This window comes from Falco cherrug, chromosome 8, assembly GCF_023634085.1.
Source record: "Falco cherrug isolate bFalChe1 chromosome 8, bFalChe1.pri, whole genome shotgun sequence".
Classification (NCBI taxonomy): domain Eukaryota; kingdom Metazoa; phylum Chordata; class Aves; order Falconiformes; family Falconidae; genus Falco; species Falco cherrug.
Window position 1 is genome coordinate 2,335,012 of NC_073704.1, and position 17,927 is coordinate 2,352,938.

The 17,927-nt window shown below is 41.9% G+C and overlaps 2 protein-coding genes across 5 annotated transcripts in view; one reads left to right on the plus strand and one right to left on the minus strand.

Annotated features, from left to right (window-relative positions):
• The window catches only part of DNAH7 (dynein axonemal heavy chain 7), a 111,673-nt gene extending 99,339 nt beyond the window's left edge, over positions 1–12,334 (plus strand). Inside the window, exons 54-64 of the mRNA XM_055719207.1 lie at positions 361–537; positions 1,545–1,706; positions 2,456–2,656; positions 3,531–3,692; positions 5,123–5,308; positions 6,034–6,171; positions 6,891–7,121; positions 8,138–8,290; positions 10,023–10,200; positions 11,533–11,636; positions 12,030–12,334. Of these exons, the coding sequence (XP_055575182.1) occupies positions 361–537; positions 1,545–1,706; positions 2,456–2,656; positions 3,531–3,692; positions 5,123–5,308; positions 6,034–6,171; positions 6,891–7,121; positions 8,138–8,290; positions 10,023–10,200; positions 11,533–11,636; positions 12,030–12,236 (1,899 nt within the window). The 3' untranslated portion in view covers positions 12,237–12,334. The remainder of the gene's footprint in view (positions 1–360; positions 538–1,544; positions 1,707–2,455; positions 2,657–3,530; positions 3,693–5,122; positions 5,309–6,033; positions 6,172–6,890; positions 7,122–8,137; positions 8,291–10,022; positions 10,201–11,532; positions 11,637–12,029) is intronic.
• Positions 12,335–12,453: 119 nt separating this feature from the next.
• Positions 12,454–17,927, minus strand: part of SLC39A10 (solute carrier family 39 member 10) — a 52,995-nt gene continuing 47,521 nt past the window's right edge. For 3 of the 4 annotated variants that reach the window (XM_027807088.2, XM_055719212.1, XM_055719210.1), the window contains exon 10: positions 12,454–15,689. In XM_027807088.2, coding sequence (XP_027662889.1) covers positions 15,531–15,689 — 159 coding nt within the window. In that variant the 3' untranslated portion in view covers positions 12,454–15,530. The remainder of the gene's footprint in view (positions 15,690–17,927) is intronic. The other variant, XM_055719211.1, reaches the window with a different exon arrangement.

Sequence of the window (17,927 nt, forward strand, 5' to 3'; positions counted from 1 at the left end):
TATTATGAGACCTGAAGTTTGAAATCCTCTCCTTAGTACAGATGGAGTAATTGCAGAAAAAGTCTGCCTTCCTGTACCAGCACATTAGTCTGTCCAGATTGGTGAGGGAAGTGAGGTTAAGGATCACCTGCATGGCACCGCCAGGTTCAGCCCTCTGCAAGCATCTTTTTTTGCCTGATTTACACATGCCAAGTCATTGAGTCTTCCACGACTGTACTTGTATCTAATTTTACATGCTTGAATACTGTCCTTGAAATTTATATTAAAATGTTTAGAGTAATACGTGTTAATTCTTACACAAAACTAGGACACTTTAATTCTATTTTTCCTTTTTTTTTTTTTTTTTTTTTTTTTTTTTAGATAATACCAATGGTGCAGGAATTTATCATTCACAACCTGGGCCATCCGTTTATTGAGCCACCTCCATTTGATTTGTCGAAAGCATTTTCTGATAGTCATTCCTGTGTACCACTGATATTTGTACTTTCTCCCGGTGCCGACCCCATGGCAGCCCTTCTGAAGTTTGCTGATGATCAGGTATTTCAGTATCTCCAAACTTCTAAAATATGATGCTTGTGTGTGCATGCATGTGTTTGAATGAAGCAAAGAACTTTATTTCAGTAAAAGCTGAAATGCTGAAGTAAGTTCAAAAACCTGGTTTTAATTGCCCAACACCATGTAAAAATTGCTCTCATCTTCTCTTTAACACAAAGCACTAATTAATGCAAGTGGATTGGTTTTAGGAACGAATAATTTGCCTGTTGTTCATAAGAAATTGTATGTTAAATGTTTTTGGCATTTTTTAGAATGTTGTGTTGTCATGATGTATTTAATTAGTTTGTGTGATCTCAAATGAAAAATGGAAAAGCGGAACAAAAGCATAGTGAATGAGTTAAACAGTCATTGTAAGGAATCTTACCTGAAAATGGTATTTTTTTCCTAACAGGCATTATATGTAATGTATTACTTAATTATAAACACTGTGGTAACAGGACCTTCGGATCTCGGGTGGCATTTATACCTCAGAATTCAAGTACGGATTTTTGTTGGCTTTGACTGTCATTATTATGGTATTTAAACCAAAAAATTCCTAACAGCCTAAATCAGTTATGCAGAAGAGTACTGTTCTAATACTAGAACGTTGCTGTTTTCTGGCAAGATGTTTTTCTTGCATTGCCTGGTGGTTATTTTGCCAGAAGCCTGTGCTGTTGAGAATGCCAGACATGCTTCAAGGCTCCAGCCACCAAGCTTCCCACGTATCGAGCATTTTGTAGTCTGTTCCGGACTGTTTCCAGGGGTATTTCGAAACTGTCAGAATTTTCCAGTTCCAGATGAAATGGATGCGTAGTCGGAGCTTTTCACTGGAAGATACGTAAGAGGTTTTAGTCAACTGGAATGACTTAAAAAAAAGACTTAAACTGTATTTTGAAAATATACTGTACATGAACTAGTTCAAATATACATATAGATGTGAACTCTCACACCAGAAGGTTTAGTGTGTTCAGGCAATGTTATTGTTACCTGTAACTTCTTTCTGTGTGCAGGGATATGGTGGCACAAAGCTTAGCGCTCTGTCACTCGGTCAAGGCCAAGGCCCCATAGCCATGAAGATGATCGAGAAGGCAGTAAAGGAAGGAACCTGGGTGGTTCTGCAAAATTGCCATCTAGCAAGTTCATGGATGCCAATACTGGAAAGAGTCTGTGAGGTAAACATAAGTGTTTTCTTCTTCTGATAAATACTTTTGAAGGCACATCTGACCATACAAGTGACTGAAATAGCATGCATGGTGGGGATTCCCATTAGAGAAGGGAAATCATCACTCGCTGATCCTGTCATTGTCCTTCTGCCTGCTGGACTAGGGTGCTCGCAGGCGCGGTGGGTCTGCCCCGTTCCCCGCCTGGGAAATCCCAGCCGCTCCAACAGGCTCTGCAGGCTGAGAGCTTTGGTACATCCAGTGCTGCGGAAAAGCAGTATGCTAAGGAGTTCTACTCTTGAACAGCCACAGGTTTCCGAAGAGGCACTAGCATATATTTAATTCCTTTGTTCCCCCTTTGTTAAATTTTAACACATTTCTGCTGTGTCCATATTGTCACTGTAGCCCTTCCCGGAACAGCTGAATGACAGTAAGTGCCGTCAGTGGGCAAAGTATTCATCCCATTGCTCTTGTGGTGGAGAGCTTGGCCTTGGTTTTGTTCATATATTCCACAAACATGCACAAAGAAGACAAATTTTAGTTAAAAATACTGAAGTCTTGAGTAAAAGTAAACCAGCTGTAGAATGGCAGTTGTTCATAATTGTGACTTTCACTATAATCACATGAAAGCATCTAAGAAATTAAATGTTGCAGTGGTATGTTTTCCCACTTACTTAAGAAATGCTTTAATTATAACACTTGTGGTGTATATTAATCTACTGTGTCTTCCTGTTGTGTGGTTTTGTATGTGTTTATTTTAGGAGCTAAACCCTGACACAACACACCCGGATTTCCGACTCTGGCTCACCAGTTACCCGTCTGCCACCTTCCCCGTGTCCGTGCTGCAGCACGGGGTGAAGATGACTAATGAAGCACCGAAAGGGTTACGGGCCAATATCACCCGCTCGTACCTGATGGACCCGATATCCGATCCTGACTTTTTCAACAGCTGCAGAAAACCCGTTAGTAATGTTGTGTTGTAGCTTTGTAAATCAGTTATAAGCAGACCCTGATGACTCTGTGTGCAGGCCTGAGGGGGAGGGAATCTTCCCAGTTAAATAGGTGTCTTCCACTGCAGTGAAACTGGTTTTGATTACTGGCAATAGTGAAGTAAATATAATTTTTATTTTATTGCTAGTCTCCTACTTCTCAATTGAGATTTTGTGATATGGCATTAATACTACAGTTCTCTAGTTTAAAAAAGAAGTAAGACTGGGAAAAACTTTTATTTTTAAAGCTACTCTTTTCATAGTTAGATGTCTGTTTGCAAGCATATTTTACTTTATTTTTCTATAATTAATGTAGTTTTTCTAAATGAGGTCATATACTTAGTACTTTGCTAAATGGTCTCAATCGAAAAACAAAAATTCCTACCACCTGAAGGGTTTTTTTTAAATACCTGAAATCCATCTTGATAATGAGGGGGGGGGACGACGACACCTAAACAAAACCTCCAAAACAGAAACATTGTGTGAACAATGTTTTATAATACAATAATACAATAGTGTAAAAAAATATTCATAGGTACACGGTCTCATACAACATAGTTTTGTGTGTCATGCATATTAGTCACATATAAATGAGTATATAACTTCAAAAATGGAATTGTTTTGAGGGTTCACACGGGTTTAAGAGACTAGAAGTGATGCTTACGACAATCTGATGACTGGCTGCTGAAGGCTTTTCTGTATCAAGCAGCTGCCCCTGACTCATAACCAGTAGAGCAGGAGGTGCTGGGTGTTGAGTGACTCAAAGAGCTGCTGTGCAGGATGTGAGAAAAAGTGAAATGGTTTAAGGTAGCCATGAGTTATTAATGGTGTTGCATTTACGTTGAAGGCTGAGTTCAAGGCATTGCTGTACGGCCTCTGCTTCTTCCACGCGCTGGTGCAAGAGAGGCGGAATTTTGGGCCCTTGGGGTGGAACATTCCGTACCAGTTCAATGAGACCGACCTGCGCATCAGCGTGCAGCAGCTGCACGTCTTCCTTGATCAATACGAGGTACAGCAGCCTCTCAGTGCTCACCAGTCCTGTTCCAGGACAGTGCGTGTGCCAACGCAGGCCGAGTGCTGCCACTGGGGCCAGTGAATTAGAAACCAAGATCTACTTGCAATACTGCTAACCACATTCATTTTAAGTAGTTAATATACCATGTATATGTAATGTGTGCGTGTGTGTGGATACATAGAACAGTATATAACTAATGTGGGAACTTTCAAATCAAAATTTCAAAGTGCTGCCGTGCCAAACAGAGCAGCGTTAGTTCCATATAGTCGCCTTTTTGTTGGAGTCTTACCCTGTCTCTAGGCGGGAGCTGTGGATTCAGCTCTTGGGGCTGTTACTGCAAGCTGTACAAACCAGTACTAAACCCCTGAGTGCTCACTGTGAGTTACCCAGCGACAGGGGCAACGCTAGACCTGCACTGCTGCAGATTAGTAACAACCTGGATCTGTTTGAGTAGACGGGCAGGTGATGTTCCCTTCCCTGTTAGCAGAGCTGGGCAGTGCTTCATTGCAGCCTCTGGAGCTGCTGGCAGTACACACCGCTTCTTCGTGTTCCAGCTTCCTAAGCAACCCACTGGAGCCAGAATCTGTTAAAAGTTACGGCTGGGGGCAGGAAGAGGGTGTCTTCAGACCACTGCCAGCCTGGAGTGGTTGTGGTTATCGCTGTGGTTAATCGTAAATTGTCATTCAGCATGAGAAAGCAACATCATGAAGCTGGGGGGTTTCTTTCTCTGCTGGAGAGTGAAGCGGGGGGTGAGGGGGATGCCCTCCCATTGTATGACCAGAGCTTATGAGCTAAAGGTAGTGCCTAGCAGGCAGGGAAGCATTTTTTTTTTTTTTTAACTAAAAGATATTATCTTGTGCATCGTAAACAGCTTTCTTGGTACTTGTTTCAACTGGTTTGCTTTGTCCCAGTTTGCAGTGTATCACCCACTCTTGCCCTGACTTCCTGTAAATAATTTATCTCTTCTCACTCATTAGAATTTGTTCCATTTGTGCACCTAAGAGGAGTCCAGCTTCTCCCAACTGCAAGAGTTTAAGCATTTTTTATTTAATTGTCTAAAAAAAAAAAAAAAAATGAGCACAGTTATGGCCCTGTATCAGCATACTTTTATTTTAGAAATATGTATAGCCAAACAAGTAGACATACTTTTGAAAAAGCTTGTGCTCAGGGAGCTCCAGCTGCATTACTAGGGAAATTTTTGGTACTATTATTCTTCAAAAGAAGCAATGCTGGGTGGCTTGATTAATCATTAAAGTGTTTGAAGATCAGGAGATCAGTGATAGAAGCACGAAGTAGCAGAAATAAATAACAGCTTTTGAACTTTGCAGTGAGAATTCTGGATGACTAAGTGACAATGGTAGCCACCATGGCTGGCCAGAGGCGTGCTGGGCTGCCGCTCAGGTCGTTCTCTTGCTTTTTTTCAGGAGGTGCCGTATGATGCTCTTTGCTACATGATTGGAGAATGCAATTACGGTGGCAGAGTCACTGATGACTGGGATCGGCGTACGCTCCGTAGTGTTCTAAACATGTTCTTTTCCTCGGAAATCATTACAAATGTAGATTATAAATTTGATCCAAGTGGCCTTTATTTTGCTCCTCCTGAAGGAGATGTAAGTATCCCAGAACAACAGAGTTACCATGGCTTAGGTTTTTAAAAATAGTTCTATCTTTACTGGCATTGCTATGTGCCTCAGCGCTTACTGCTGTCACTGCTCGCTTTTGTGGCTCAATCTCACGTTCTATTAGGACTTGTTTCAGTGACTCCTAAGAAATGGAAATGATGTAAAAAACCCACCCCAAATGCCACTAACTACATTGACTTTGCTGGGTGAGTCAGCACATTAGGGGACAATAAAGGAGAAACCGCCTGCCGAAATCCAAAGCATTATAAATAGGCATAGCAGGGTTAGTTGAAGATCATCCTGAGGGAGGCAGAAATGCCATAGTGATCAGCTTAATTTATCATACGGGAGAGTTACGCAAGGAGAGTTCTGCCAGCAGTGCGCCTTCAGGCACCTGGCAGGCGGTGGGCCTAGAAAGGGGCTGCAGCCCCTGGGTATCTTATTTTGTAAGAGAATTTTCAACAGCTGTCAGAATTTTTGTCATAAATTATTTAAACAAAGCCAATCCCAATTTGAGGTAAGAGGATGGACCAAAGGAACTGGTGAGGCACAGTCCGCCCCTGTATTTCCTGCCATACCTCAGTGTCACACCGTATTTGTCACCTGAGGAAAGTTTGTGGTGGCTTTGGGACACAGCTTGCAGCCGGGATGCGCTCTTTGGCCGTTCCTGCATCTCCTTTGAAGTCTAGAGTATTATTTTTTCTTCTTTTCAGTACCAAAGCTATATTGAATATACAAAGACACTTCCACTGAATCCTTCCCCGGAGATATTTGGAATGAACGCAAATGCTGATATTACCAAGGATCAGTCAGAAACGCAACTGTTATTTGATACCATTCTTCTTACACAGGTATGTAAAGAGTAAAAGTTACACACCGTCTTACCATAACTTTCTACTCTATCCCTGCTTTAGTATGTCCAGGTTTTTACTGTACCTTATTTTGTTATATGTCCATTCTGGTGAAACGACTCTTCCACGTAAGAATCTTAAAAGGCTCTTTGGGGTTTGTATTTTTCCTGACTGGCTTCCTAAGGAAACAGCTCCTGTGATCCTATAGTCAGTTTGTGTATCTTCACTCCACCCCAGCTTTTAACAGTTTTCAACTTCCGGACCAGTCTGAGTCCAGTCTGTAAGCCAGGTACAATCCAGGGATACCAGAGTTCCTGTAAACTTCGTGGGGAAAATGAAGAGCTGAATATAGAGAACAAGAGGGACATGGAGGGACAGTGAGACAGAACTCGGCACTGCTCTGTGCCATTTCCCAGCACCTGGCCAGCCAGTGGCACTGACGGGTACATCAGGGGTGGGGGAGAAAGACTAGTTTACTGTGGAAGCAGGGTTTCAGCAAAAAACATTGAGGACACAAATCTGTAGGAAACCAGATCTTGTTAATGCTAAGCTAATAACTTCTTGCATTAATGCAGGAAATTTGGAAACAAATCAGTTTGTCACAGGGTAGGTGTTGGAACTGTAATGATCTTCTAACCAACAGCTTTAGAACAGCTCTGATGTCCTGCATTTTAACTACTCACTCTCCTAAGGCCTCTTTCTTTTTTGGCTCTCTCTAGTCTCAGGCATCTGGTGGTGGTGTAAAATCCACTGATGAAGTTGTCCATGAAGTCACAAGTGACATCCTGAGCAAACTTCCTCCAGATTTTGACATTGAAGCAGCAATGAGAAGATACCCAACCATTTATACTCAAAGCATGAATACCGTGCTTGTCCAGGAGATGGGACGCTTTAACAAGCTCCTGCAGACAATACGGGACTCCTGTGTTAACATCCAGAAAGCAACAAAGGTGAGCTGAGGTAACCTTTATTTAAATCACGTACCTAGAACCTGGACTCAAGTCTCTGAGCTGTCAGTGCAAGTTCCTGAAGTCTGATTCAGGTCAGCCAGACACTTCAGAGAATCCAGATTCCAAACTGATTTATTGATCTGCATCTTAAAACTCACAGGAGTACAATGGAATATAAAGGTACTGCTGTGCCTACTGCAGGGAAACCACACCAGAAAGTTTATAACCGCAGATTTGCTAGCAAGGAAGACGAGCGTAACTAGGTTGGTTTGTGCCTCACTGGCGTGAAAGCCTGAAGCACCCGACACAGTTTACGGGTGAGAGCAGGTCCCCCTCGCACCTCAAACAGCACGTTCCTGCCAGTGAGGATTCCCGTTCAGGTATCACAGTCTCAAGTCAGTGTTTGTTCATGGTAGGGATCAAAAGGTACAGCTGCACAGAAAAAAGCAGGAAAAAAACTCAGGTTTGGCCGTTTTTAATTTCTCTCTATTGCAGCTTAAGGATGACAAGGTATTTTAAAAAAATTAACAACAACAACAAAAAAAAAACAACTACCAAAAAACCCCACGAACATCACTCCTCTCCCCATTAAAGCCACACTGCAAGCTGAACGGTCTGCCAGTTTAGAATGAGGCACCTGCAGCGATGTCACAGATTTTTGAGGGAACTCTAAGTAAGAGCGAGCACTTGCAGTTAGTTAGCGCAGCTCACAAGCGCTCCGGGAAGACCGTGTTTCTGAGGAAGGGGGGCAAGGCAGAATTTTCCTTATGGGCAGTTTTCTCCCAAAGAGGCCACGGACCTTTCCCTGACCAGTCTAGTGCCTGCCTACCGATCAGGCAGAAGAGCCCAGTAACTCGTTAGGAAATCCATTGTGGCCGTTATTCCTGTTTTCAGTGTTGCTCCTGCCAAAAAGTTTATAACGTCTGTTGGACAGAGCGCTACGTTGATTTTTAATCATTAAAGCAAGCCTGTTGCACAAAGTATTTCGACATCTTCCTTTCCAAAATTTCTTTTAGGGGCTAGTAGTGATGTCTGCTGAACTGGAAGAAGTGGTTAACAGCATTCTGAAAGGCAAAATTCCAGGACTGTGGATGAGTAAGTCTTACCCAAGCCTCAAGCCTCTGGGCAGCTATGTGACCGACTTCCTTAACCGACTGAAGTTCTTACAGGTGAGCACGCCCTATTTGCACGGATTTGTTCAATGCCGCGTATTATTTTTGCCTATTGATGTCAGGCGACATCTCCACAAGGGGACGGACACACACGCGTGCGTGCACACACATCCCCACACCCCCTCCCCTCCCCCTCTTCCACTGAGCCGCTGACAGGTGAGTGCAGTTCATGGGCACCCCCGTCCCGTCCGGCCGTTCCCCGGCATTGTGCCGCGTACCCTGCGCCCCGCAGAGCTCCAGCACGTCAGTAATACTGCATGAGACTGGCCGTCTGAAGGGGATTTACCTAAACTGCATACAGATCTGGTGGTAATGAAGTTAAGTAAAACAGAACTAAGGAAAATAGCGTAGAGTTTCTTTTCTAGTGTGCAAAATTATATCAGTAAAACGTTTTAACATAAAATCTTACATTCAAGTACCAAGCTTTCAGTAGAGTGCTGGGGAAGAAAGCTGGGCAAGTTGGGGAGAATCGGTGGGGTTCTGTCACCTCTAAGAGTGCAGATTCCCCAAACCGACTTTAAACGAGCAACGTCTAGAGTCTGGGCACCGTTCTGTGGCTCAGTAAACTCAATCCACTGAAGAAAACCAATCTCATGGCAGGTTGCCTACTCCATGCCTGTTGTAAGAACAGGTCCCAGGATAGCCAAAAGCTCTAGGAACAAAAATAAAAAAATCAAAAGCAGCATCTGGTTTCAGGTCTATCAGGACAGCCACTCTGCGTGACATTCTCTGTATTTCAGCTTCTGTTTTGTATTTCTGGACACGCGTCACCCAACAGGCACAGCTCGGGAAGTCCCACTCGCAGCCGCAGCGAGCCTGCCAGCGGTCGGTGTAAAAACAAAAGCCCCGTTTCTTGAACAGGATCCAGGGCAGAAATTAAGCTTGTACAAATGGGAAACTGCCACTAGCTAGGAGGATTATTCTTTTGATTTCTTGGGAGGAAAACTGCTTACTAGTAGAGACAGCTACTTTAGTTGTCTTCACTGTAATTCAGTGTAACAACAGATAATTGTAGCAAAATTTTTTCAGACGTTATTCAAAACTGATGTTTGCAACAATCAGAAAATGTCCTTGCATGCAGTAAATGTTCGCCATTGCAACACACCTCACATATATTATGACCAAATCCAATTAATTCTGTCATTTTAGAAATCGTATTTATATGGAGGCCTCCACAGTGTAAAGCTATTAACAGAACAACAAAAAAAATAATATCCCCAAACCAACCCCAAACCCCCCTTGCACACACCCCAGCATCAACAGAAGTTTACTCAGGCCGCATAGCCTCCTCCCCTTCACTGTGCTGGACGCACAACAGGCGACTTGGCCCTGGAAGGGAAATACGCTCCTTCCAACGAGCAAACAGCCTGCAACCAACTGTCGTTTGCGCAGAGAATAAAGGTGGGCGCTGGGCCCTCACTAACGAGGGAGGAAGGGGGTTTGATGAGCTGACAAGGGTGAGGCGTGTTTTAACAGACATCCTCAGACAAAGTCCTTCATACAAGCTAAGGATCTCCAGGCAAGGATTCTCACAGAAGCTAGTGACACTTTAAAGAGACGGCAGCAGCCAGAGTCCCTCTGCTTTCAGATTCACAAAGGCAGAAATTACTTCTGCTGTTAATTTAGAAGATACTTGCTTTCCTAAGTACTAAAACAAAACCCCAAATCAACTAAACAAAACCAAGCGTTTTTCTTTTCTTTTCTCCTCCTCTCTCTTTTGCTGCTGAAGCTGTGGTATGAAAATGGAACTCCACCAGTCTTCTGGATCTCGGGACTCTTCTTCCCTCAAGCGTTCTTAACAGGTGCCCAGCAGAACTATGCCAGAAAATACAGCATTCCGATAGACCTACTGGAATTTGACTATGAAGTGCTGGAAGATAAGGAATATGAAATTGCTCCTGAAGATGGTAAGTAAATACATGACAAAATTACCTGCCTTTGCTGATGCGTTCAGGGATAGCATTAATTTGCAGGCTCAGAGTTATGCAATTAAGTTAATGAATTCGGCTAGAAAACACACACAATGCACTGCTCCCATGAGATGCCCCAGAAGTGAAGAGGCAAAGACAGCTGAGAGTCCTTAAGAACTGCTGAGCTCAGCTCACCTGGGAGCAGCAGGCAAATACAACAGGAGTAGCACGCGAGTTCAACGGAACACCAGCTGCCTACACCAGATCAGGCTTTTGCGGCGATACCTAGCCTGCCCTTTTCCCCTCCCCCCTTTATTTGACTCCGTTGGCAGGTATGGCTGAAGATGCCCGATTTCCTAAGCCAAGGAAAACCAAACAGTTAAGTAGAGAAGGCGGGTATACTACTTTACTGTCCCTAGGAAAATATCTTGCGGATATGATCACAATGTGTAACAGAGGAGCGCTCCCAGTGGGGATTTTTTATCAAACCCCTTTATTATATATTACTTCCCTTAGGTTCCGGTTGCAGGTGCGTTTGTTAGCTTACCCTTCCTCAGAAGGGCGGGCAGATGGAACGGTTCCTCGTACTCTTTCCTGAGGAGCGGTTTGACTGCAAGTTGTGGAAGGAGGCGGCCTTGGCAGTTGCCTGGGAGACGCACGTCCAGTCAAGTTTTGAGGCATTTTCTGTTGGGCATCTTTATTTTTTGTTTTAGGAGTTACAGTTTTCAGTCTACAGAGGGTTTTTTTGCTTCTGGAGAGCTGATGGAATGACAGCTGTCATTCTATCATGTCATTATGAGATCAAAGTAAAGACAGTTACGTTTTTGAAACATTTAAATACTCTTTTTTCTTTACTGCTTTAGTGAACCACTTTAGAAAGGTTTAAGCAATTTGAAACGTAAGCAATGAAACAGCGTGAACTAACTAGTGAAAGACCGTTTGTACGGTCGAATCTTCCAGGTTTGGAAGCATTAAAGCTGACAGAGGTAGTACATACAGAAGACTGTAATAATGACAACTGTAGAAACAGTGTCCCGCACTGTGGATAATTTTTAAGCTCTGTCACTCAACATTCAGAAAAGGCTGGCTACCTTAGGGTATCACTAGACATTATGACTTTATAAAACTTTACAGAATTGTAATCATAGTAGATTGTAATAAAAGACAAGATTGTCTTGAAGTTATTTTATCATCACTTAGAACACACAAGACTGACAAAAAGTCCCGCGCACTCTGAGCCGACAGCCACGTGTGCTGCGCTAGCTGCTGCTCTTGGCTGGAGGACGTTTCCAGTTTTTGCATAATGCGGTATCTTTCCAACTGATTCAGGGGTCTACGTTCACGGACTGTTCCTGGATGGAGCACGCTGGAACAGGCAAACTAAGAAGCTAGGAGAATCTCATCCAAAAATCCTCTATGATACAGTACCTGTGGTCAGTATCTTTTGTTTGGTGACATTTTATAGTGGTATATGCCCACAAATACTGTAGAATTACTACTCAGTTCTAAGTCTTGAAGGAAGTAACAGGATAATTATTAAAAAAGAAGATAATTTAATAGAAATGTTTTGCTTTGAAATAGAAATAAAGTGTCTGAGAGGAGCTGAGACCCTGTTAATGACAGTGACAGGAAGTTTGGTGTTGCATGTTTTGGGAGAGGGAGACAATCTGCTAAGAAAGAGGAAACAAGAAACAAGTTTCCAGGGCTTAAAAAACAAACCAACCAAAAACCCAACAATGTCAGAATACTTTGGCCAAGCCAAAACTGTTTCCTTTTTTTTTTTTTTTTACCTGAAATGGAAAGTATTATTTTATTCTTTACTGCAGATATGGCTAAAGCCATGTAAGAGAGCAGACATTCCACAGCGACCAAGTTACCTGGCCCCCGTGTACAAAACCAGCGAGAGAAGAGGGATCCTGTCAACTACAGGCCATTCCACCAACTTCGTCACCGCAGTGACCCTCCCTTCAGACAAACCGCAAGAACACTGGATCAGGCGGGGTGTGGCGTTACTGTGCCAGCTTAACTCATAAACACAATAAACACATAAACTCATAACCACAGTTTATGGAGGTCGGTGCATTCTCCAGATCACTTGTAAGGGATGCATGTCAGTCCTGGAATGCCACATAAAGAGAAATCAAAATGGGTTTGCTTACGATGTTTCATTCGTGCCTTTCATGAGATTTGAAATAGAATACTAAAATACAAAGGTGCGCAATAAAACCTTATAAAAGCCAACAAAAATAATCTGCTCCTTGAATAATTTTATTTTCTGAAGGCTCCTTATTTATAAGGAACATACATAAAATGAACACAACACTGTTGACAATGAACAAAACAGCATTTGATCATTTCCAGCTTTATAAAATTTTAAAAAAATGATTTAGTTATAACAAAAAGACTGATAGCTCAGCAAGTTATCTTATAGGACCATAATCACATTTTAAACCATAGACTCAATTGTTAATAGGGAGGGGAAAGAAAAAAAAAGTTTTTAAAAAAAATAATCACACTGCATCTAGCAACTACATTATTTTCTAAGCATAATCACAGCGGATTGAGTGCAATGTGATCTACATCAAAATTCATATGGGATGTCACACAGTGACAGCATTGTAATATACAAGTAACATTTATGCCCTCCAACAAATACAAGTTAAATGAGACTCTGGATTCAAGCAGAATGGAATGTTGAAGCCAAGTAGAAATGTAGTGGAATTCAGATTGTCTGTAACATGACTCAGAAGTGTACGTTAGAATCATTTGGAATTCAATACTGGTGGAAACATACAGAAGTCACAGCTCTTACACTGCTCTTCGTAACTTGTAATAAATACTAGAAAATAAAAGGAAACAACCCATATTTAATGAAAAATACAGTACCTACCTTCAAGGACCACTTTTTTCCCTTGTCTGAAGATGGTCTTGGAAGGAAGTTAACTATCTTCCTACAGAGGCAGTGTATTAAGCTATAACCCTAGTCCAACTAATACGAAAGTAAATAGACTACCTGAAATATAGAAATCTTCATTTGTAAAAGGATTTAAAGAAAGAAACTTTAAAAAATGGTTTGACAAAATACCAGTTCAACCACATAAAGACCCCCTTATACTCGACAGAATGAACAGGAAAAGGAGAGATAAGGGTCAGTTTAATTTACAGGAAACATAGGTTGTTTAAACGTAGATCCTCAGAAGGTATCCAGTCAGTTAAGTCTCTTTGAAAATGGTGCTCAGTGACCTCACACGGGCACTCTGAAACAAATGGCACCCGGGATCTTTAGACTGCAGCAATTCAGTAATCTGAAGCTAACAACGGCATGTTTGCTAATTAAGGTCCAACAGCAGACGTGTTTAAAGAAGCAAAAAGAAAACCTGAGTTCAGGGCGCGGAACGGCTGCAGCCTGAACGCCGGGCTTTTGGCTCCTTCACTGAAGAAGCCGCGCCCCTCCTTGAGATGGCCCCTTAATACTGCGTCTTGGTACTGCGTCAGGCAGAAATACTGGCAAGGACCAACCGACAGCTTTAAAAATCACGAGCTGCTCTCGGTAAAAACGACGTTGACTAATGCGGCTTCAAAATAAGGGCCACAGGAGACACATGAACTTGAAATGGCATGAAGATACCGACTGGCTCTCAGTAAAGGCGTTAGGATCGGTGGGTTTAGCAGCTACACTGGCACCAAGCGGACCGAAACAAAACTTGCGGCACGTAGTCAAAATACAGCTTTTACCTGGCATACGCGTAAAAGAAGACGACCTGTATGTTTTAAAAAAGGCTACTACCATGCTTAGGACTGGTACTGCAGAATCAACTTGCACTCCTCACAAACCCACAGTTTTTTTAAGGAGATGGGGTACAAAAAGAGCTAACTCCTGTCTGGCAATATAAGCGTATCAGCACAATGCGATCTAGGACAGCTGATCCCAGCGAGTTAAGGCCCAGATTTTCAGTCTATCCTTCCAAATTACACATACCACGGATCTATCACATCTGCTTTTTAATAATCTAATTTAAATACCATAATTGTAAAAAAATATCATAGAAATGAACTCCTTTATGCTGGAAGTAGAAATCTTACATACTCTCTGTACTGCCAGAAACGGCTGGTGCTACAACATCCGCTATCGAGGCATTGTAGAAACAGATTTTGAGCTGAAATTACAGTATTGTAAATAACCTACCAGTACTACATACACAGAGCATAATTTAACCTTGGTGCCCCGGTTCTGTAACTAACTAGCATCTCGCACTTTGGATTGCTTTAACATGAAGAGGAGACAACAGTCCAAAAATAATAGTTTAAAAAATGGAGAAATTCCCATACGGATTCTCTGTAAAAGAGTTTGCACAAATTCACAGCCACAATTCTTCAGTAGTTTATGCTGCAAGTGGCACACAATACATGTTTAGCATCTGTAAAAAAGAACCAGAAATAGCTCAATAACTCCAACATCAGGGACTTCCCCAAGCTAACACTAATTCTACTGCATTTTGCATTTTCCTACTAATATCAAGGAACAAACATCAAATAAATCTTAGTCAGGAAAAACATCGTCAAAATGATCCTCGACAGAACATAGCACTTTGCAGAGTAGATTCAACAGCCTGCCTTCTTACACACGAAGTTTATAACGCTGGAGTGCAGCTTAATGCATATTCTAAGAATTTTAACAGTGTTTAAGGTTTGGGGGTTTCTTTTCTAAAATTTAAACCAGCACAGTGGTTTCCAATTGTGTGCTGTTCCAAGATTTAATACTTCAAGTCACCACTGTGCAGAAGAATCAGCACAGAATGAATGTATATCTCTACGCAAACACACGCGTATATATATGCATGCATATCTGTGCGTGTATATATGTATCTCTACACATACATAGAGAGATACATATATACGCTACTTAAGACTTATGTGGCACTAAAGGCTTACTCGGGTTCCTTGCAGAGGTATGAATTTCAGCTGTAACGTTTCAGATGTGCTAATGAAATGGTATTTTCCCAGAGGAGTACACCATTCACTGTATTTTCTTCTTTCTTAAGCAAGCAGTGCTTCCTGTACAGTACACTGAACTTGGCATTTATTTCTCGCATTTAGCATCTCCTAATGGTCGATCACTTGAGTTCACAAGATGCACTGGGCAATATTTCATCTGATTTGAATTAGAAAAAAAGCAGAAGTTAATCTACACAGAAATGAATATACTGTACTTGTGTAAGTAGTGCAAGCCACCGCTTTTCCTCTGAGCAATGTGCGTACAGTGAAACAGTGCAGACTCAAAGCCATACAGTAACATTATTGTAACCACAGTGATTACCAGAATTAGGTCAAAACTGGATGTCAAGCACAATTTTATCTTCATAGAGGGCAATCACCAGCATGATGGCAAATCCAAGCAGCAGGCCTAGATTCTGAAGAATGAACTGCCCCACAGGACAATAACCGTGCTCTTCATTATCGCCATCTCCATGAAGCATTTCTGGAAGCTAAAAGGAAAAAACAGATTAAAGTCATCTCTGTTCCATTTACACACAGACAAGTTTACAGGATGATATATCATCAAGAATAAATACTCCAGGATTCAGTTATAAAAACAATACACCGAGACAGCTTAAACTCTGCCTCACCACAAAAACATCTGACAAAACACGAGCACGTCATGTATTTACAAAAAACCCTGGAGATGCCTTTCCTTTGGACTCCCCCCCCACCCCTTAAGCTTTTACCAGATCACATATCTGCTTGAACTTTTAAGTTCCCCAGGATAAAGACCGGTCTGTCAGTCTTTGCTCTTTCGGGGTCTTTTACCCAATTAAAATTGTCATGCTCAAATAAACATAAAAAAGAATTTGCTATTTCTACAGTAATTACATTGGTATAGATCTACCCTTTACAATAACTGCTGATTAACTTAGCCAGTCATTTGTCACGTTACATGCTTACACATATTCACATACATGTCCCTCTTAAATATGGGAATAATTCCTACAAGTAATTCAAGCAAAAATCTATGTGAAGCTATAAAAAAATTCTGAAAGCTCTGAATATTCCTTATATTCCTCATCTTTGAAAAGAAGTCCAAAAGTACTGATGAAAGTAACAAATAAATAACAGCAGACTTTAAAATTGTAAAAAATAGATCTTATGAACTGTCTTACGAAGCCACCCATGCAGAAGAGAAGTAACTTAAAATGTTTTACAAAGAAAGGAATTCCTTCAAGACACACTTGGTACAGGAAAACAATACAGAACAAAAATGGAAACTTCATGTAGAGTAAACTCTATTTCCTGCTCCTTGTTAGATAGGCTAGAATAGTTCTGGTTATTCCCAGGACCTGAATACGGCACAACAATGACAAATCATCCGTGCAGCAGAGCTGCTAAAAACCCCAAATACATTACCCATCTGGTTTTGTATTGCTGTATTTCAGAAAGGTTCGTAAAGCTCACAACTCAAGCTGACCCACTGAGTATTTTATATATGAAAAATATACTGGTGTGAAAAATGTTTATCACCTATAGAGTAGGCCAGACAGTTTAACAGCAAGCACTACACCAAACTACAAAGTACTGTTGAGTCGTTAAGAATAAATGAACTAATCACAGACTTCACTGAAGATTGCTATAGCTCTCATGTTGGCAGGCAAGATTTGCTGCAAAATTGTTTTCTTTTTTAATAAACCAGAAACCAAAAGTTGTATTCACCAAGTAATACAAAACCTGGTCAGAGAGTTGTGCTAGCATTGCAGTTCTCACCTCCATGTTTTCTGAATGGAAGATCTGCACCTAATTCAAGTTTTGTAATCAGCTTCTACAGAGACATAACATTGCTAAGATGCTCTTAAGAATAATCGAAGAATATTCTGTCATCTGTTTCAAAACGTAGGAAGAGCACAGTGCTGTGACGAGCAGAGGTGGAAGGCTTAGCTACGGCTAGTGACAGCTGTCATGTGTGGCACTGAACAGCGTGTAAAAGACCCCTTCGAGATAGAAAAAAAGGTTATTTAACCGTAACCAGTACCATGGGCACACTCCCCACCACGGTCTCTCTGCTGGAGCATCCCTCAAAGCCAGAACTCCAGTTCCAGTTCAGTATTTTTCTACAAGCAGTGTGTAGCCGCACCAGGCGATCCAGGTAGCAATCTACTGGCAATAGGTAGGTGGCTTCTTAGTCTGTTTGAGGAGCAAAGTAACAGCTGGGAGGAAGCTGGCCTCTGCCTTGGGTGTCTGTACTAGGGAAAAGCAGTTTGCGAACGAGGCGACGGCAGTCCAGGGAGCCACCCCACAAGAAGCTGTCTGAACCCTTGTGAATTAAAGCTTTAGCTGGGCTGCAGTTTCTATCTAACTGGCTACCGGATCTGTCCTTAAAAATTCAGGGAAGTGAGCTGAGCATTACAAAATACCCCAAAAAAGAAAACTGATCTCATTATCGCTGGGCTTGGGAAAGACAAGAAGTGAGAAAACCGGCTTATTTAAATGCAGCTCTCAAGCTGCTTAGGCGAAAAATCAGGACTGAGTTTGGACTGGTAGCATGTGCTAAAGTGCTTTACTGCCTGAAAGACCTGCATCTGCGGCGCACACACACTAAATACAGTGTACCTTTGTGTTCTTGAAGCAGCAGCAGTTATCTACCAGGTAACTTTTTAAAAAGCTAATCACCGCAAGAGCTATGGATGACTGGCTGCTCATGCTAAGGGTTCAGACTAACCTTTCCAGAATCAAAT